This window comes from Glycine soja, chromosome 5 (genome assembly GCF_004193775.1).
Source record: "Glycine soja cultivar W05 chromosome 5, ASM419377v2, whole genome shotgun sequence".
NCBI classification, from domain to species: Eukaryota; Viridiplantae; Streptophyta; class Magnoliopsida; order Fabales; family Fabaceae; genus Glycine; species Glycine soja.
Window position 1 is genome coordinate 43,573,307 of NC_041006.1, and position 21,948 is coordinate 43,595,254.

At 34.3% G+C, this 21,948-nt stretch overlaps 2 protein-coding genes across 5 annotated transcripts; one reads left to right on the forward strand and one right to left on the reverse strand.

Annotated features, from left to right (window-relative positions):
• Positions 1–4,924: 4,924 nt before the first annotated feature.
• LOC114413688 (26S proteasome non-ATPase regulatory subunit 1 homolog A-like) lies at positions 4,925–11,693 on the forward strand. 2 transcript variants are annotated; one of them, XR_003666955.1, is made up of 14 exons: positions 4,925–5,240; positions 6,007–6,076; positions 6,367–6,472; positions 6,712–6,823; positions 6,916–7,084; positions 7,526–7,998; positions 8,118–8,253; positions 8,358–8,606; positions 8,691–8,911; positions 8,989–9,247; positions 9,357–9,589; positions 9,662–10,181; positions 10,566–10,700; positions 10,831–10,953. XR_003666955.1 is itself a non-coding variant. In XM_028378203.1 (13 exons), exons 1-13 carry the CDS (start codon positions 5,095–5,097, stop codon positions 11,155–11,157), a joined length of 3,021 nt encoding a protein of 1,006 aa, XP_028234004.1. In that variant the 5' UTR covers positions 4,926–5,094; the 3' UTR covers positions 11,158–11,693. The 2 variants fall into 2 exon arrangements, 1 of the variants encoding a protein (XP_028234004.1); XM_028378203.1 differs by lacking the exon at positions 10,566–10,700 and having other exon boundaries at positions 4,926–5,240; positions 10,831–11,693.
• A 1,729-nt stretch (positions 11,694–13,422) lies between these two features.
• Positions 13,423–21,377, reverse strand: LOC114413689 (histidine kinase 4-like). 3 transcript variants are annotated; one of them, XM_028378204.1, is made up of 12 exons: positions 20,008–20,622; positions 19,505–19,902; positions 19,106–19,339; positions 18,849–19,018; positions 18,064–18,282; positions 17,793–17,979; positions 17,653–17,704; positions 17,310–17,539; positions 16,986–17,084; positions 16,060–16,772; positions 15,054–15,560; positions 13,423–14,124 (listed from the first exon to the last, which is right to left on the reverse strand). In XM_028378204.1, the coding sequence occupies exons 1-12, from the start codon at positions 20,066–20,068 to the stop codon at positions 13,848–13,850; spliced, it is 3,147 nt and encodes a 1,048-aa protein (XP_028234005.1). In that variant the 5' UTR covers positions 20,069–20,622; the 3' UTR covers positions 13,423–13,847. The 3 variants fall into 3 exon arrangements, with proteins under 3 accessions (XP_028234005.1, XP_028234006.1, XP_028234007.1); XM_028378205.1 differs by lacking the exon at positions 20,008–20,622 and adding an exon at positions 21,168–21,377 and having other exon boundaries at positions 13,571–14,124; XM_028378206.1 differs by lacking the exon at positions 20,008–20,622 and adding an exon at positions 20,672–21,139 and having other exon boundaries at positions 13,571–14,124.
• Positions 21,378–21,948: the final 571 nt, after the last annotated feature.

The window sequence follows — 21,948 nt, forward strand, 5'->3', positions numbered from 1 at the left end:
TTTCAGTCTTTTCCACTTCTTCCCCTTTTTCCTCTCTATTTTCCCAACAACAATTAAGATGAATGAGTGATGTTAACTCATTGGCAAATGCACCAAAATGTCACAAGTAGTAAAGTTAAAATGGGAAGTTCGAGTGTCGAATCCACAAGAACTTTGTTTGTACTTGGATTAGTATAAATCCAATTTTTAACCAATTGACAAAATAGAAAAGATAAGGAATTGTAAGTGAAATAAAGAAAAAAAGTAAAAGATAAAAAACAAGAAAAATAAGCAGTTTTTGAATGCGAAAGATGAATTCATAATGCAAATATGTTGGGGCCTAGCATACCAAACTACTTGAGGTGTAATGTTAATAATTTTTCTCTATTTAATGTTATCTTACTTTTTATCCACATCCATTTTGATACTTTAACCCTAATTCTCAAGTAAAAGAGTCTGATTTATTTATTTTCTCTCCAAAATTCATTTGCAAAGATAAAACAATAAATTGCATTAAGAACAAAGATGCATGAATAGGGTAAACAAACTCATTCTATTCCTATATATGATTTCATTTAGATGTTTTTTCCAGTTCTTTGGAAAATAAACACTTTCTAATGCCTACATCCTACACAGATGCATGAATATGGGTAATCAGACCACAATCAATAACAATAAGCACGTAAAAGAACCATAAAAATTGGAATTGCATTAAATATATAGTAGGAAAGAATTACATTACAAGAGTTTGGCAGCTGAGCTCCCAATAATTGAGGGTTTAGTCTCTCATTGTCATAAGAGACTTTACACTATAGGATTTGATGAGGATGGAAGAAGAAGGGGAATGGATAAGAAGGGAAGAAATGGTTATAGAAAGGGTTTTTCCTATTTGAGATGCTCAGGTTTTTGGTGTATTTAATGTGTCTTTCTCCTTTACTTCCTAGGCCTTAGTTAGCTTAAAATCCATGCGATCAAAAAGTAAAGTAGAAGAATACAAGAAAAGTCCTTTGCCAGTATGGTGGTGATCACGCCCTTAGCGCGTGATTCTTGTTAAGCACAACTTCAGGTTTTTTGTGGGTCTTATTTGCGCTAAGTTTGGGTTGGCCACTAAGCGAGGTGTCGCGCTGAGTCTGTCTTGCGCGCTAAGCGAGATGTTCCAACTTCAACTTCTTCTTCAATGTTTTTTCTTCAAGTTTCTACATCAATTTACCTCCAAAGTACTTGTAGTTTCCCTTCTTTTGAATCATGCTTATCAAAAACTAAAATGATATTAAAATTCTCTTTATTCTCTTAAAAACAAATAGTAAAGTAGAAGAATTCTAACTATTATTGTTTAATTTGACTATCAAATAAAACTAAATTTCACAGTTATCAAGTGATCAACAACATGTAGTTACAACTGTCTATATTTCAATCAAGATTTATGACAAGTCAAAGAACAAAGAAAAAGGTTACTTGTTAGAAATAAAAAAAAATCCTAGGAAGGATAGAGAAAGAAAAAAAAACTGATGCAATATGCCTACCAAATTTTTGTGTACATGGGATAAATATAACAAAGTAAACACATAGTTCACAATAAACCATACTTACCCTTATATAATGTACCATTCATCTATATTTAAAGTTATAAATTTCATATAAATAAAGTCAAATAAATAATTAAATTTGTTGAAAATTAAATTTACCTTTTATTTAAACATCTTATCATAAAATATATTTTTAAATAACTTATCATGAATGTTATATCAAACTTTTAAAATATGTTTATGTTAAATAAATAAGTTAAAATTGATTTTTTATAAAGTTTGACATACATATTTTTATCTTTATCTTGATGTTAAATTATTACAAATTAGACTTTTATTATCACAATTTGGGCTCTTAAACAGGTTTATAGGCCAAGTCAATTTTTTTGTAAGTTAGACTCAGACCCTTAAAGAAGACCTTTGACGGGTAAACATGTTAGACTTAGACCATGTACACTCTTAACCAAGGTCAATGTAGACCTACAAAGTCTAACTCGACTCATCTTATTTCCATCCCTATCGAAAACACAAATAATCTCAAAAGATGTAAATGTTCAAAAAATTTAATGTGATGAAGAGACTCGTATCCAAATCAAGACTAACACCAAGCTTCATTACAAATATTTAGGCAAACCATTTTTTATCCCTACACACCAAAAAAGGATATTTTGACCCGTAAAGAAAAAAAAGAATGTTAACTCATTGTTTTGTTTTATTCTAATCCAAATGTCAACTCATCGTAGTTCTTTTTTACTTAACTTTTTTAGCAAAATGATAATGATTTAATTAATAATTGATTTTTCATGTGATTTTTTTAGGTCAACATGACATTAATGCAAAGTATCTTTCAACTTTGGTGATGACTAATTTCTATTTGGAAACATTACTAATCCATTTCTAACCACACTTTCTATTTATAGAACTTGAACTCAACCTAATCCAATTTTACTTGGACCAACAACTTATTGGTGATTTTTTATGCGATTGATGTTGTCTTTCTCTCTCTTTTTTAATTGCCTAATACAAACATAATTTTAAATGATAAAATCAAATATTAAAGAATACATACATCTTGTTTTCTAAATCATATAAGTATTAAAATTATACTAATTGAATAAGAAACAAAAGAGAATATTTTTTGGTCCTAATTATAATTATAAGAAACATAAAATCACTTTTAAGTGTATCAATTAATTGTTAAATTTATTTTTTATATTTAATTATTTGTGAGGTCTAGTAATGATATACATTTATTTTCTATGGAGGATGGTGTATTTATTGAATCATTAACAAAACAATATATATTCATTAGTAATCACCACTTAAATCATTTTTATGTTATGGGTAATTTTGGGATAAAATTAAAATTTATCATACTACTAATTCAAAATAACCAATTTAAACCATTTTATATGCGTGTACTAATATGTGTATTTAGATATTATATGTTTAAATATCTTTCACTAACAAAAATCTAACACACTAACAATTAATATTTGTGTTTAAAAAATGTACATATAAAAGTAGGTAGGTAGATGTTGGTCAATAATCCTAAAAAAATATTGAAACACAAATGAGTTTTATTATTTTTAATGCATTAAAATGTATGATTATATTAAAAGATTAATGATGATGTATTGATAATATAAAATAATTGTATATTGTCATAAATTACAAATCACCGTTTAAAATGACTTTTAAGATAATTTTGTATAAATCAACAAATTTAAAATATCATATGATAAATTAGAAAATTTCACAAGAATATACATCAACCATCACTATAACACAAGAAATTAAGATATATATGAATCTATAACTCTTTGTTTACCTTCTTTGTGATTTTTTCATTCTATTTTTGTTTTAAATGTTTATATATATATATATATATATATATATATATATATATATATATATATTTGAATTTTTAAATGTTTGTACATAGTATTACAATGTTTACAATTAAAAATAATATGAAAAATATGTGGCTTTTTTATTTTTGTCAAAAACATGTTCATCTCATTTCTTTCATACCAACTAGGAACAAAATCAAAACAATGAGGACTAATAAGAATCTATATCCCTCTGATAAACAATGGACAACTGATTTGTCGACGTACAAATTGTATAGAATAACAATCACGTTTAACAACCATCACAAGATTTCAAAATTACACCAAATTATGTTAATTTGAGACTTCTAGTTTCCATGCAATTCACCAAATGTTTGCAATTTCTCTCAAAACAACTTTTTGCAGCCTTAACGCCCATACCCATTTAATAGCAATGAAGAGAGCTTGAGCCAGAGCTTATTGTGACAGTGGAGTCCCTTGAAACCAAGAGGTAGAGGCCCTAACGAAACAACCATTGTGATCCCAAATGCATGCAACAACACCATAAAGACAAACTTCATTAAAAATTGATGCGTCTACAATGTACTTCAAAAAAAGTCAGGTTGAGACTTCAAAAAATTAGTTACGTGTTAACAATTAGTTAAAACAAGGCCATAATAAATAGTTTGCTTATTGCAAAACCATATTAAATGGTCTCGGGTTCAAAACCCAAAATTAGTTACAATAAAAATATACGACCAAGAAAAAGATTATGTATGATGTGAAGTATTTAAATTTCAAATATGATATCAATGGAGAGTTGGTTATGTAAAAGGAGCTAGAGTTCGAATCTTTGGGAAAAGATATCTGTATTTAATATTTGAATGTTTCTCAAATAATAAATTAGTTAAAAAAAAGTTGAATGCGATGAGATTGGTATTTTAATTTTTTGTTTACCTAGTTATCATCTAGTTAAAATTAATTAATTGGGTGTTTTAGAATAAAAAAATAGGAAAAGGGGAATTGATATTTTTTTAAACTTAAATATAATTATGATTTTTTTTTGGATCTATAATTTTAGTTCATTTATTTTAAAATTAAGAAATTCGATTGTCTACGTTTAAAAATACACAATTTTAGTTTTCTAATTTTAAAACAAAGACATTTAGTTCTTTTATTTTAAAAAATATATAATTTTAATCAAAATTTTAATTTTGTTTATGTTTTTTTATTCAATAGAATCATAAATGTAACATAGTCATTTAAAATATGATTTATTTAATTACAAATTAAGAAATAAAACATAACAAAATAAAATATTAAAATAAAATTATGAATTTTCTATAATACGAAACATTGTAGATTTTAAAAAATATAATAATTAAATATTTATATTTTAAAATATGAAGACTAAAATTATAAATTTTTTAAAATAAAAAATTAAATATGTTAATTTTAAAATAAAAATTGAAATTATGGATCAAATAAAATAAAAAGAGCAAAATTATATTTAAGGTTTTTTTTTTTATAAAAATTGACGAATTGATCCATTTCGTGTTGAATAAGAATTGAAGATGCTCCTATATACAAAAACAAAGTGACATTTCAATTTCACTCACAAACCCAAAACCAACTCCTTCCTCCTTGCCCCTTCTCAGATCGCCGGTTCCGTTAAGTCCCAAAACTCGAACCCTAGCCCTAACCCTAACCATAACCCTAACCCCAGCTATTCGAATTCCCCTCCTCTTCGCGCAATCATGGCGACGTCTTTGGTGAGCTCCGCGGGTGGGATGCTGGCGATGCTGAATGAGCCACATCTCTCGCTGAAGCTTCACGCTCTCTCCAACCTCAACAACTTGGTCGACACCTTCTGGCCAGAGATCTCCACTAGTCTCCCAAAGATGTGCGCATTCTCCTTATCCCTTTCGATCTCTGTGTTTTTGCCTCTTTGGATTTGGGTTTTGCGTGTGGTTTTATATTTCTTTGTTCAGATGAAAGTAACATGGTTTCAATTGCTGTGCCCTTTTAGTTTATCTGAGTATGTTAGCTAAGAATGATGAAAAAAGAACTATTTAATTGCAGTTATTGGGTTGTATTTTTTTTTTTAATTACGGTTTAGTAGTTAAATTTTATTTGCTGGGGGTCCGTTGAGTTCGTGTAGTAACCCACTTTCCGCATATACATTTAGTGATAAAAATTTCACGATTCAATGTGATGTGGTCTTGAAAGCATGACTTCTCAATTAAGGGAAATAGTTTTAAATGAATATTCTTTGTACAACATATCACTTCCCAAATCACTCAGACTTTGTTATTGACGCTTGTGATCCTTATTTTGCTTCATGCTCTGATTTTGCCCCTCGTTTATTTGCTTAACTTAATCTTTGATGGGAATGTCGAGGATTGAACCTGTGTGTTTTGATTTATGTGTTAAACAGAGAGTTTGCACGAGGTTTCAACCTTTGTTTTGAAAGCATGGCTTCTCAATCTAGGGAATTAGTTTTAGCTAAATCTTCTTTGTGCTGCAATTTGTAGACTTTGTTATTGACGCTTTTGGTCTTATAGTTGGCTTGATGATCTTATGTTTGGCTGGGGTGGTTGTTTGGTGAATTAAATCTTTGGTGTGTGCTGAGGATTGAACCTGTGTGTTTTGATATATGTGTTGAACAGAGAGAGTTTGCATGAAGATGAGGAGTTTGATCAACATCAAAGGCAACTTGCTGCACTTCTTGTATCAAAGGTATTTTTGTTCTACTTATTATTTGAACTTGTGTCTTCCTTTGAAAATTTATGAGATGGCATTTTTGCTTGTGAAACCATTTTCTTTGAGATGGATTGTTTTTCATAATATTTGAGATATAAGAAATAAGTATTGTCTTTCATCTCCTTTTGATCTTATTCAACTTTTAAAGCTGTCACCCAAGGCAATATGTTTTTTCTCATTTCTGTAAAGTTTTATTCCCAGATACTGATGTTGGTTTCATAACTTTTCTTGTATGATCTAATTTTGCTTCACTCATGAATCTTCAGGTCTTTTATTACCTGGGTGAACTTAATGACTCGTTGTCTTATGCCCTTGGAGCTGGTCCTCTGTTTGATGTTTCAGAGGATTCTGACTATGTGCACACTCTTCTTGGTGAGAGTTTTTATTTGGGTTTTGTTTTTCTTTTTTTGATAAGTCATTGTGTATGGACCTTGCAAGGGGCATCCTTTTGTCTATGCAAGTGAGATTGAATCGGTAATATTGGTTCAGTTGCTGTTACTTGTTAGTGGTTTGATTTTTTTTCATTTTAGTATTCTTAAATATTTGTTATTAACTAATATAAGTGAATTTGAGCTCCAATGGAAATTATATTTATCTTATTTTATTTTCAGCTAAAGCCATTGATGAATATGCCAGCCTTAAGTCTAAGGCAGCAGAGTCAAGTGATGAATCTATCAAAGTGGACCCAAGGTTGGAAGCAATTGTGGAGAGGCTGTTGGATAAGTATGTGAGCCACAATCATTCTTCTGATTTCTGTATCCAAATGTATCTTAACTCGAATTTCCCTTACTTTTTGTTGCTTTTCCCTGATTTAGGTGTATCGTGGATGGAAAATACCAACAAGCTATGGGAACTGCTACCGAATGCAGGAGATTAGATAAACTAGAGGAGGCAATTACAAGGAGTGACAATGTTCAAGGAACTTTATCATATTGCATTTACATCTCTCATTCCTTTGTAAACCTTAGGGAGTACAGACAGGAGGTAAGGGAAATAAATATTTTCTAGTTGTTTAGAGTCCTATACACAGTATGCATCTGGTGATTTTTTTCATTTGCTTTTTCCTCCTTTCAACTTTACTTGTAGAGTTGTATTCTATTGATATGGGTTATAGTTTTAATTATCTTTGAAATATCTCTCTGGGCTTTGGTTCTTAATTGGAATGTTGCATCTTTATCTATTGTGTACTCAATTGAGATGGATATTTGGCTGTTGGACGGGTTTATATGGTTGAGGAAGTGGAAGATCTGATGAACACAATCTGAAATGGAACTGAAAATAACAGCAGGAGGAATGGATAAAATATTTTCTTTGACAACTTGGTGACCTGTGGTGTGACTTGCAACTTACAAAATGTGAAAAATACTTTTTAACCATAGTGTTTCTGATAGAAGGTTGACATTGATCCTTGTTCTTTCTGTCTAGGTTCTCCGTCTCCTTGTTAAAGTATTTCAAAAGCTTCCTTCACCAGATTATCTGAGCATTTGCCAATGTCTTATGTTCTTGGATGAGTCAGAGGGTGTTGCAAGCATACTAGAGAAGCTTTTACATTCTGAAAACAAAGATGATGCACTTTTGGCATTTCAAATAGCTTTTGATCTGGTAGAGAATGAGCACCAAGCTTTTCTTCTAAATGTTAGAGATCGCCTTGCACCACCTAAGTCTCAGCCTTTGGAAACTGCACAGCCAAAACCCAGTGAGACAGCTTCTACTCAAAATGCTAGTGCGAATGGACAGGATGATGTTCAGATGACCGATGATGATTCTGTTCCTATGGTCAATGTGCCAGAGGATCCGATTGAAACCATGTATGCTGAGAGGTTGAACAAAATAAAGGGAATTTTGTCTGGGGAAACCTCAATACAGTTGACTCTGCAGTTCCTTTACAGTCATAACAAGTGAGGCAATTTCTATGATCATATTATAGTATATCCTCTTTTTCATTGTTGGTTTTAATCTCACTGTAGTATTGTTTTCATTCTTACACTTCCACTGCTTTGTTGCAATTTGCATTTAGGTCTGACCTCCTTATTCTAAAGACAATAAAGCAGTCTGTGGAGATGAGGAATAGTGTCTGTCATAGTGCTACAATATATGCCAATGCAATAATGCATGCTGGAACAACTGTGGATACTTTCCTCAGGGAAAATTTGGTCAGTTACTATAGCTTATTTTGTATTTATCCCCTCTCCCCATGATTTCCCATGCATTTTGATTGCTTTCCATCCTTAAGAATTTCATCCCTTGAAAATTTTAGGATTGGTTGAGCAGAGCTACTAATTGGGCCAAATTTAGTGCAACGGCTGGTCTTGGTGTTATCCATAGAGGCCATTTGCAGCAGGGGAGGTCACTGATGGCACCATACTTACCTCAGGGTGGGACTGGAGCTGGTGGTAGTCCATACTCAGAAGGTGGTGCTCTCTATGCCCTTGGTCTTATTCATGCTAACCATGGAGAGGGCATCAAACAATTTCTTCGTGATAGCCTGCGCAGTACAACTGTTGAGGTGCTTATAAATAATGCTCATGTTCTTTTTTGCAGAACCAGAAATAACCTATGGTTATATATTTAACGTGAGTTTTATGGGCAGGTTATTCAACATGGTGCATGTTTAGGTCTTGGTTTGGCATCCTTAGGAACTGCTGATGAAGATATTTATGAAGAAATAAAAAATGTTCTCTACACTGATAGTGCTGTTGCTGGCGAGGCTGCTGGTATTAGTATGGGCTTACTCATGGTTGGAACTGGCAGTGATAAGGCAAATGAGATGCTCACTTATGCCCATGAGACTCAACATGAAAAGATTATTAGGTAAAGATGTTTCACTTGACAAGGTGTGAAACTGTGGCTTCTCTTGCTTTGATATTTATGATTGTTCAATATTTCAGGGGGTTAGCATTGGGAATAGCTCTTACAGTTTATGGAAGAGAAGAAGAAGCTGACACTTTGATTGAGCAGATGACTAGGGATCAAGATCCAATATTGCGTTACGGTGGCATGTATGCTTTGGCCTTGGCGTATAGGGGAACAGCAAACAATAAGGCCATACGCCAGTTACTGCACTTTGCTGTGTCTGATGTGAGTGATGATGTCAGGAGGACTGCAGTTCTAGCATTAGGGTTTGTGTTGTACTCTGATCCAGAGCAGGTTAGCTCTCCTTTTCTTTTTATTTTCCCTTGTTCTGGATTGCCTTTCTGTGGTTGTATTGGTTTTTTGGGTTATCTTGTTGATATTTTCAATGTTGTATTTATTGCAGACTCCACGAATTGTTTCCCTCCTGTCAGAGTCTTACAATCCACATGTTCGATATGGAGCAGCTCTTGCTGTGGGTATTTCCTGTGCGGGTACAGGTCTCAGTGAGGCTATTTCTTTATTGGAGCCTTTGACATCGGATGTTGTTGATTTTGTTCGTCAAGGTGCCCTTATAGCAATGGCTATGGTCATGGTTCAGATCAGTGAAGCTAGTGACTCACGTGTGGGAACATTTAGGTAAGTCTGTCCTATTTATTTTGGACAGTGAGGCTATATATTTGTTGTTTTCTTACAATAATTGTGTTCTAGGCGACAATTGGAGAAAATTATTCTGGACAAGCATGAGGATACCATGAGCAAGATGGGAGCAATTTTGGCATCAGGAATCCTTGATGCTGGTGGCAGAAATGTGACCATAAGGTTACTTTCTAAGACAAAACATGATAAAATTACTGCAGTGGTTGGTCTTGCAGTTTTTAGCCAGTTTTGGTATTGGTACCCTCTAATTTATTTTATAAGCTTGGCCTTTTCACCCACGGCTTTTATTGGGTTGAACTATGATCTGAAATCCCCGAAGTTTGAGTTCTTGTCACATGCAAAGCCTTCACTTTTTGAATATCCCAAGCCTACTACTGTTCCCACAACTACTTCAACTGTGAAACTTCCCACTGCTGTTCTGTCAACCTCAGCTAAGGCTAAAGCTAGGGCTAAGAAAGCTGAAGAACAGAAGGCTAATGCTGAAATTTCATCTGCTCCTGACTCTGCATCAGTTGCACCAAGTGGTGGAAAAGCAAAGTTATCCGGTGAGAAGGATGGAGACTCAATGCAGGTAATGCATTTTTTTTAATTAATTAATGAAGGCCTTCCTTTGATATTTCTGAATTCAAGGAACTATTTAGAAGCCTTAGAAAATAGAAAAGAAAGGATAAGGTTGAAAATTTTCTCGAGGTTGCTTGCTAGTTGCTAGTATGCATTATGTGTATTTGTATTGAGCATTGGCTGTTAAGTCTGAACAGTATTTTTTTTGTTTTCTTCCTCATCATTTAGTCTGGATGGGTGGGTACTGATTACTCCCTGTCCAAATTATTTGTTGCTAATTTTTTGTTTTGTGTGGGAGGTTGATAAGTTTAAGTGACTACTATTAAGTTAATATTAGGGATTGTGGATTGCAGTTCTGTTGCTGATTAATTTCTTCGGTGGTGTTACTAAGTAGGTCCAAGACTTGGTATGTAAAGAGGGGGAGGAGGGTAGCTATGGTTCTTGTAAAATGGCTGTGGTTTGATCCTGGAGATCAAACAGTCCCTGATAGATCTTGGCTGGATATTTTTTGCATGTGGGCAGAGTGATGGTAGAGATTTTTTCTTAAATGCAAAATTGATTTTATAAACAAAGTATTGTTGATTACAAACTGTTAGATCCATGACTTATCACATGTATTCGTTTGCTTGATGACCTTTTTAAATTTTAAACTTTTGAAGGTTGATAGCCCAACAACAGAGAAGACATCAGAGCCTGAACCATCTTTTGAGATTCTGACTAATCCTGCAAGGGTGGTTCCTGCACAGGAGAAGTGTATTAAATTTTTGCAGGATAGCAGATATGTTCCGGTTAAGTTGGCACCATCAGGATTTGTGCTTCTCAGAGACTTGCATCCTACTGAGCCAGAAGTGCTTGCTCTAACTGACACGCCCTCATCTACCAGTTCTGCTGCTGGTGGGTCAGCAACAGGATTGCAGAGTTCTTCATCAGCCATGGCTGTGGATGAGGAACCTCAACCTCCTCAACCATTTGAATACACCTCATGAGTTTGGACCTGATTCCACTAAGTTCAAATATTCGATATTCGTCATGGTGCTTATGAAAATTGGTTCTTCTGAGGAGAGTAGCTACCTACGTGTGAATGGATCAACTCTACTGCTCTGTTACCCACTTGAAATCGAGTTCTGGGGCTTGGTTTTTCATTTTTCCTGAACGCACTGTACTGTGGTATTTGCTCCAATATGTAGTTAATATGTGTACTGGTTCATACTATATATTTTCAAAGTGGGGTGCCGAAGCAGCGTGCGGCCAATCTGCTGTGTCAATGTGTTTTTCTTTTTTATCGTTTCCAATTTGTTTTTGAAGTACTTCTCCAATTTCTGGTCACCAAATGGGGGGCCAAGGATTCTTCTATTTGTAGGGTAGTGGCACTTTCAAAGAAGGCCAAGGATTCTATTTGTAGGGTAGTGGCACTTTCAAAGAGTTTCTTTCTCTTTTAAAAACTCGTTAATCTTTTATGTTTACTGTTAACAGCTCGAGATTACGAATTTCTGATTTCTGAAAGTGAATTTAAGCTCTCTTATCTCTTATTGATTGTAGTTGGTAGTTGTGAAATGATAAAAGGAATTAGGATCGAGTTAGATTTATGATTTTCCTTGTCAATTTAAAATGAAACACAGTGGTGGACTGTATGAAAGGGGGGTAATGAATATGCGATTTGTTGCCCGGGATTGGCATTTGGCAGTTCCTTTGGGTTACGTACGATATTCTGCCTTATGCAAACATCATATGATATGATCTTTGCTAGCCTAGCTCTGACTCGTTATATTAGCCTAGCTATATAACCGTTGAATTGATAGATCTTGTTAAGTGGATCAATAGCAATGTTTATGCAAAGATTACTCATTTCTAAGGAGTCAATAAATTGAAAATACAACTTTTAGCATATTGAGAACTTCAATTCTATTTAATTGATTTTTTTTTTGTCCTAGATAAAATGTCAACGTTTTCCAAAAGAAAAATAGTGCTTTCATGTTGTGCTTACATAGTCAACTCTCATATTCGAAACTCAATATTCTGTCTTCGAAACCCTTATAAGTCTGTAGTTCTTTCTATGATCAATAGACAACTTATGTCAGGAAAGACTAATTTATTAAGTGCGAATATAGTTCATCTTATTTTAAAGAAAGGATGATTTATTTTTTATAGTTTTTGAGAGAGATTTTGAAGAATGAGTAATTATTTCTTCAATGATAAGCTCTCCAAGCATACATTGAGTTGATTTATTTTAAAAATATAATCTATAACATTATTTTTAAAAACTTGAAATAACACAGTTATATTAAAAAAACTTTCCGAAAGTTGAAGGTCAATGAAACTATATGACGTTAACATATTTCCTTTCTTAAAACAACATTTTACATCACATTTTTTTATTATTCAGATATACGAAATAGAATTTAATTCAAGAGAAGTTGCAAAAGTCTAAAGGATATTTGAGCCTTAAACGAAAATTACCTTGAAAATAATGTAGAATATATATTCTTAAATTCATTTATTTTTTTTCTTTTTATGTTATAAAGTCAGCCATATATTAAACCAAATATTTTTAAATTATAAAATAGACAAATTGTTCAATTTTTAAAATATATTTAAGTGATATTTAATAATATTCTATAATTTTCCACACATTTTTAAAAGAATATGTATGTTTTTACTAAACTAAATATTTTTTTTTATTTTGAACATACATTCTTAAATTATTTCTTTCGTATATATATGATTAAAAACAATCTAGGGAAAAGTGGGACCCTAAGCGTTGGTGATTAAAAATTAGAAAGGGTTCATTTATTAGTTTATAATGCTTTTTTTTAATTTAAAAAAAAAAAGAACTAAGTTTTAGACAATAACGAGCCATATATATTTGAAAGAGTTTAATAAAGATTAACTAAGCGGAACATATATAGAAAAGAGTTATAATTCAGTAATTGACACAGATAGACATATACTAGTAATATTTAGTGGCAACATTTATCAAACTCGTTAGAATTTTATAGATTTCAGTACGTCCGTAGCGCTTCTTGTGGCATCCAACCAAGTGTTTGACCAGGGAAGGGGAGAATTCCCACTATTATTCCTTTCTTGCTGGTGTGTTGTGTGCTGATATACTATTATTGCTATCAACGTGGCCATATCATATTCTAATTAATCATGAAGTATTACCAAGCCGTATAAGAGATGGATAATTTAAGTGAGTTTTCTAAACGGTATGACCCCAATTCAACTCCTCAAGTATGAAATAGAATAGAATATGGCAGCCAATGCGATCTAGGCATTATTAGCACCAACCAACCCTTTTCTTCTGAATATAGTGACTACCAAAATCCTATACGAGAAAATTTTACAGAGAAAAAAAAAATAATAATAGTGAAACCCTAATCATAGGGAAGTATCGGGAGATGCAAAAGAAAGGAAAAAAAAATATATTGAATTTACATGATTTTCCTCATCCCGTGGGGAGAATCTGTACACAAGTTGAGGGTAGTGGTATACATTTACTCAGATTGAAATCATGTTCAGCTGGTGGTTAGAAATGATCACTGCATATGCCTGTTGTATGCATATCCTCAGATATCTTCAAAAACCAACTGATTAAAGCACATTCAAATTACCAGCAAACTACGAAAAAATGCCAGTAGTGAAAGTAAGTGTCTTTCATTAAACATTAAGTTGCTTTTCAAGTTCTGCCATTTTCTATTAGGCTGTTGTCTGTGGTAGGCTTGGGGTTGAAAAACTTTGCAACTGCTTGATACAGATTTTCTTCCTCAAAAGGCTTTGAGACGTATCCATCCATCCCATATTTCACGCACTCATCATATGTGGCGTGAATTACATCAGCTGTCATGGCCAATATAGGTATATGGTACTTGTCTTTCCACCCATTTCCTTCACCATTCATCTGCTGCTCATTTGCCTTTGTCTCCATCATCCGAATTCGCTGAGTTGCTTGAAACCTACAAATATTATGATGATATTTTATCAAATCCATCTCAATATCAAGAACTGGTGATGGCAGGGTCAACAACACGGTTGATGATCATAGAGAACACTCAAGTTAACGTAGAAAATTATAATATACAAAAATTCTAGAAATTATTTTCTTTATAAAGTTGAATTAAAAGATACACCTATTACCTAACATATTTCAAATCTTCTTTCAAATTTTAAATGTAGATGCCATCTTGCACAATAAATTGTCCATGGAGTAATTAATGTGCCATTTCAAATCCTCATAGTAGAAACCATCTATTGCGAGGGATTAAAAACATATTTTACCCTTATAACAAAGCAGCCATCCATGGAGTAATAAATGTGCTATTTCAAATTATCTAGACAATTCTTGCTCATGTTATGCAACTTTTGTTATAAGTTATAGGCAACCCTGAATATAAATCGTGTTTGCTTGAATACTGGACCAGCTACGTGTACACAAGACACACGATTACTCCCAAATACTCTTTCATGCTCCTAATATATATCATGCTTCCATGCGATAGTCAACAAACCTCAACTAGTAAAGATGAATGCATATAAATTGCAAAAAGATTTTATATTAACACAGCAGTTATCAATGTTAACACTTTTAATTGTCTAGCCTTTGATAAAAGAAATTGTTTACAATCCAATCTAGGTTATCTGTAAATAATACAGCAAAAAATATCAAAATAGTAGCATATAATGGTTTTAAGAGAAATCACATTTGTATATAAACTTTATAAAAATAAAAATGTACAACAAACTGAGAAAAAGGAAGAAAAGAGAGAAGTGTGACTAAAGATTGATTGATGGATAGAGATAAAGAGAAAATAGAATAGTAAAAAACGCATGAATAATATAACTATTAAATAGGGAAATAATCAATAGTCAATGCAAACAAGCGTACCCGTCCATTTCTGGCATTTGAATATCCATGAAGCAAGCATCAAAATTGTGAGGCAACTGCAGCATTTCAAGAGCAGTTTTGCCACTTTCTGCACACGTCACATCAGCTCCAAAATTTTTTAATGCACCTGCAGCGACCCTCCGGTTTACCACATTGTCATCAACCACTAAGATTTTTTTCCCACAAAGAAGGCTTCGTACCAAAGTGGAACCATTAGGCTTCATGTCTTTCCCATGCTGCCTCTTCTTCCCTGTTCCAAGAACTTGCTGAAGACAAGCAGCCACCATGCTAGCTCTTAGAGGCTTCATGATCACAGTATCACTGAAACCTGCAGCTTTAGCTTTATCAAATTCAGCATTACCGATGTTGGTCGCAAGAAGGATCATTTGAGGTATCTTAAACATATGCCCATTTTGTTTCCAGTCCAGTTGCCACACATTGAAGATCTCGTCCTCTCCACAAACCCATGAATCTTTCTCAACAAAAATAATATCGGGCTGAAATAATCTGCCACAACCAACCAGTTTAACTCAGTGAATGAACTGAGCCACACGTACATAAACAAAACTCAGAAAAAAAGAGTTTAAAATTTCAAAATTTGTCAAGCTTTGTGAAGACACATTCTATAACATATTGAAAAAAGTAGCCTAGTTTGTTATCAAGTTGAAGATAGCTCTCCCCAAAACACCACATAAAACTCCAATAGGGGAAAAACTTCATTATGAAAACTTAGCATTTTAGTTATAGACAAGACTATGCTACATATGCCAGCCTATACATGGAAGACCATAATCTGCTGAGATACTAGCTTGGTATACTCCCAGATTTAACTGTAGAAAATGCATTTTAATGAAGATTGCAAACTCAGTTTAAAGAGATTAAGAATTATAATATAATTCATAAGCATGTTTAACAATAATTACTAAAATGTTGATGCTGTTGTCGTTTATTATCACATTCAGTATCTTCATATTTGACACCAAAATAAGGGAAATTAAAATCTTACCCCGAGGTCAAAGAACCATTTTTCCCACATAAAGAAACAGCCTTATTGATGCTATTTGCAACTTTAGCTTGTATCCCTAGTCTCTTCAGATGGTATCTAGTCACTGCTGCTCTAACAGGTTTTCCATCAACCACTATGGCTTTAAGCCCTCTAAAATTGGAAGGCAGATCTTCCAAATTATGTTTCTTCATGTCAGTTATTGCATTTTTCTCAATCGTTCCAAAACCTGCAGTAAATGAAAATGTGCTGCCAACCTGCAGTTGGCTTATGAAACTTATCTCACCACCCATTAGTTCAACCAGGCATTTACTGATACTCAAGCCAATGCCAGTACCACCATAATGTCGAGAGGTTGAGCTGTCTGCCTGCACAAAAGGCATGAAAATCCTATCTTGGGCTGAGAAAGGAATTCCAATTCCAGTGTCCTCCACACTGACCATCAAGGTGACTTGCTCATAAGATTCACTGGCTGCCTTTTTAACAGAAGCATCAAAGAAAAATTCTTCATCAGCAATTAGATGCTTAAAATTGTCCCAGCTGTTCCGCTCATCAGCTGCTTCATATCCACTTAAAGTTTTGGAATTATAAGCACCAGACATATGCACAGGTTCGCCTGATCCTCTGTTTATAAATTTCTCAGTTTTTCCATTCATTGTGGACATACTATTTTCAGATAGATGGACTTTCACAAATATATGTCCTCGCTCAGTGAACTGCAAGATATTAATCAGTAATGTTATCATGGAGTACCTTGCTAACAAATTACTGCATAAAATTGAGAAAACGAACTCAAAGGATTCAAACACACTCTCCCAGGTAAAAAATTGTATCCAGTTAGATTAGAAGGACATTTCCAACACAACATGAATATTAGTAATGCAAATGCACATTACATAAGACAAATTAACTTTGAAAATTCCACTTACTTTAACAGAGTTGCCAACAAGATTTGTTACTATTTGTCTGAATCTCCCAGGATCTCCCATAACAATATCTGGAACTTTATCAGAAACAAACACCGCCAGCTATACTTCCCAAAACCATATTAAGTCCAAGTCAGAAGAATTGTGAATTGGAATCGCAGTAGCAACATCATCACCCGATGATATAGGAACCCGGAAAGGTGAAACAGAGAGGAAAATGAAATAAAGTCCTCAATTAAAGAAACAAGAAATATGAAATTCTACAACTTGGATAAACCAAAATGACCTCTAGGCCTTCACAATCGGTTTAGCAACAGTTACACATACCTCTAAACCTTTGTTCCTGGACTTCTCAGAAAAAAGAGAAAGGACATCATCAAGTATGGAACGAATGTCAAATGGAACTGCTTCCAGCTCTAACTTGCCAGCTTCAATTTTAGCCCGGTCAAGTACCTCATTTATTAAGGCTATCAGAGCCTTCCCACATGCTTGAGCAGTCTGGGCATAATCTCGTTGAGTTGAACTCAATTCTGTCTTTAGAAGCAGACCAAGCATTCCTACAGCAAAATGGATTTTAATGATAGCATCACTAATGAGAAAGTAGAAGGTATGCAAGAATGTGTTACTTTTTAGAGGAGAGAGAGAGAGAGAGAGAGAATCTTGAAGTTACCTAGAATGCCATTCATGGGTGTTCTGATTTCATGAGAGACAGTAGCTAGAAACTGACATTAAAAGAAAAACCAGTTTTAGTGATCGGTGAGTAATCAAAGGAACTAATGAACCGTGCTAACAGTATGCCAGGAAAAGCACCTGTGACTTGGCAACATCAGCTGCTTCTGCTCGGACTTTTAATTCCTCCATTTGATGAAAATCATCCTCTACTTTGACAATGTGATTTCCAGCACCATATAAAATATAACCCACTAATAAAAGAATCACAAAGAATAAGAATGCCGTGGTAAGTGCTATCCAATTTGTTGGTGCCTTCTGGTGATACCTGTTCAAAAACCTGATGATAAGCATCTTCTGAACAAAAATTGAAACTTCCTGCAGAAAATATATAACAGCCAGAAGCACCTACCTACATATCATTGTATGGTTCCTGTATGGATCTCCAAAATCAAGCTTACTTTCATGGACAAGAGACATATCACCTTCTTCGTTTTGGTTGCCATACATGATTAAGGGGTTAGTAGAATTTGTGATATCATATACGTTCACCAAAATTGCTTGGTGACCAGCAAGTTGACCAAGTAAATTCTCCACGAGGGACTCAACATCAAAGGATCCTCCAACATATCTGTTTCCAATTAAAATGTTTATTGAACACATGATGGCATAAAGAATTTTCCGGGAAACATAAAGCCATTAGATTGAACCAAAGTCACAGACTCATCCTCCAGGTTTTCCATAGAAAGCAATTTCGGAATTCAAACTACAAATCAGAAAAGTCAAGAACAAAAGACTGGTAGCACAAAAATAACTACTACAATGGAAATGAAACAGAAGTGGTTGTCACATCTTTTATCTTAAGTGCAGGCAATGAAGAAGTAATGGACATAATAGCCTGACTGCCAGAGTGGAGTCTGTCTTTTATCATTTATTGACTTGTCATGCTGGAGCAACTATCGGGGTTATCCATTGAGACTTGGAACTCGAGAACAGGTCAAGTCTTCCTTAGACTTATTATTACCCTTATTTTAGATAAAATAAAAAAGACATGCAATTACCCAATGGTGCTTTTTGAAATGCATCATTAATGCACCTAGGATTTTAACCACCACTCATATGAGCCACGAGACAAAAGCCACAAAAATATTTGTGAAAACAAACTTGGCAAGCCAAAAGGAATTCATGAGGACATACCCTGCAGTTGCTTTAATGCGCTCTTCCATTGTCGGCTTTGGAGGGAGCTTAGATTTATAAACAGGAAATGTTAAAACCACACCAAGATGATGAGAACCCAACAGATTGAAAGGACTAGTGAGAACAGCTTTCCCAGTGGCCCTAGCCCTCAAAATATTCTCTCGGTCCTCCTGCATCATGCAAATGAGAAATTACAGTTAAAAAGTTATGGACTGATAACAGAAGCAGAAACAATGTTGACAGGGTTTGAAATTTACCTCCCCGGACATCATATCAAGAGATTCGAGGTAAGAGAGTGTTTCTTGCGCAAATATCACCGGTGCATACTCATCTCTAACCAGTGAAGGCTCTCTTTCCATTGTCTTTATAACCCATCCATGTTGCTTCTCAAATGTTCCCCTCTCTGAGTTAACTACTCTTTGTGCATAGGCCACCCCACTGAGTAATGGTCGTTCAAATGCTGTCCGGGCTGTATACTCTGCAAAGGTTTCCTGATGAGCAATGAACAATAGTCAAGATATACAAAAATCTGAGTAGAAAAACAGCACAATTAGATTAGAAGCATATGATGCTGATACCAGAAATATAAAAAATTATACCCAACATTCCCTAACTAGTTCCAAATCCAAAGCAGAATGGGAAGATCAAGTACAAACCTGGTCAATGGCAGAAGGGGTTCTGTAGTAATGGAAGGTTGAAACAAGGATGGCAAGGGCATGGACATGGTTGACACTGACACTGAATTGATCTTGCAGCATTCTTGCCCTTTGATCACAGAGGCTACCCAGCACCTCTTTCCTTCTAACCTTAGTGTCAGCATCCATTTTACTATAGATGAAACAGCCAATTAGAGCCATGAGAAGGATCCACAGCATCAAAAACTTGGGCAGCCATGCCCTATGTGCCTGAATGAAAGTGTACTTTCTTATGCTCCCCGCTTGCTCATGTAACTTCAAGGCCATGGGGTGGTGCCTCAGGCTCTTCATCTTCAAACCAAGACCCATCACCAACAATTTCTCTCTGCCCCTCCCTATCTTTCTGCCCGATTCATCATCTATAAAAGTCGGAAAAGAAGCCCCAAAAGTAATTGTGGTTAGAGTTTATGTAGGAGGACCTCACTATGCTTAAAGCTGAAAGTAGTACTAGCAAAAACACAGACACTTTTCTCTGATGGTTGGAAGAAAAAGGTCACAGAAACAAAACTCCATGTACGGCATCATTGCAGCATTGTTTTGCGCGATTCAAAACTCAGAAAGAAGAACCAAAAGCAAACTAGCACAATGAATGATTGACCAGTTGGACAAATTCTTTTCTTTATTTTATCTCTTATTAAAGAAAGAAGCTAAGCCTATTGCAAAAAATCACCACCCAAAAAAGAAAAAGAAAAGGAAATGGAAAAAATTCAAACCAAAAGACCCAGGATTTAAAAGAAGAATAATTGAGAGACAAGCATGAGTCTCAAAAGATGTATAAAAAAAAAAAAAAAGAAGCTCAAATTCCAAAGAACCACCTTCCCCTTCCCCAACAGCCAATATTTGTGTGTTTCAACAGAGTTTTGGGACTTAAGGATCAGAATAAAAAAATGGAAGAGAACTCTAATCAATAATCATGCTGAGTAGGCGTGAAACTAGTGCTTGCTTAAGGACAAAGAAGAGCACGTTCACCCTCTTTCCTCCATATAATAATCAAAGCCAGAGATTGACCCCCAAAAAACCATACACACACAGCGAAGCACACAACCCAATGAGAAAGAGATAGAGATGGAAAAAGGGGGTTGTTGAGACTCTTGAGAGAGAGAGAGAGAGAGAGAAAACCATGTTTACCTGTCTGTACATGAAAGAGACGAAGGTGGCTATTGGAACCAGTTTGGTTTGTTTGGTCTTGATCTGTGTGTGTGCCCTCTCTCTCTCTCACACACACACAGACTATGTACTTGTTTATTTTTTTTATGCCCTTTATTACTATATGTGTGGCTGCTTTACTTAATTTAAATACATCACAAAACTAAATCGAATTTTCATGATTTTCCCAGATACGGTGTTGTCCTCCTTCCACTTCACAGTTCACACACACAACACAAAATATAGTACATCGGTCAAGTCAAGCCCTTTCTCTCTCTCTCTCTCTCGTTGCAACAATGCTAATGAATTTCTTTTCACACCAACTGTGCCTAACTCACTGTCTTCTCCCCAAATTAGTAATCTTTTTTTTTTTTCTTTTCAAGTTGATGATAGCTTTAGAAGAAACCCAATAATATTATGAAGAATGAAGTGTTTGGTGTAGAGCACAGTGGTGAGTGGAGTCTGAAAAACTATTTACCTTTTTAGTGTTTGTTTCCACTTTGGAACTTGCATGTCTGAAAAATTGTAAGTTTCCACACACTCTTCTTCACTCGAACCACGACACTTTCATGCAACCCAAATGATTTTAATTTATTTTTGTGACCTGGGCATTTCTTAGTTCATCGTTTCCTTGCAACGTTAAGAATTGGAACAGGGGAGAGAGAAAACCAGAAACTGGAAATCGTAATCACAAATCTGAGCGATAATGACATGGCGACAAGGCGCGGATCTTATTCCCGTGTGAATTACCATAAACACCCTCCACATTAAACTACTTAATTAATTAATTAGTTGGCTCTCTGGACCGAACTGAACCAATGTTTATGTTACCTTCAACTAACCCCCTAATCCATTCTAGTAATGTTCTATTACATTCACAGTACAAGCGGTTAATTTAGTTATTTTTTTAATCTCTCTTGGTCAAACTAACACAACATTAATTATTTGTATAAAATAACCTATTAGGGAACCAGTTTTGGCCATACATATCTCCTTGTATATTTGTTGCTAAAAATGTCTTTGCCTAGGATGATTTCAATACATTTTTTGTTAAAATGCACACATTATACATGTTAGTAAAGTAAATTCTAAACTGCGGTAGTATTTACTTTTTTTTTACATTAAAATCATATTTGTCCAAAATTTATTTTAATTATAAAATACTTTTATTTTTAAAACTAATCAAATTTAAAAGAATCTTTACCCGTGAATATCGGTTTAATTGGTTGGTACAAATGTACTTTTTCCACCACTGTGTT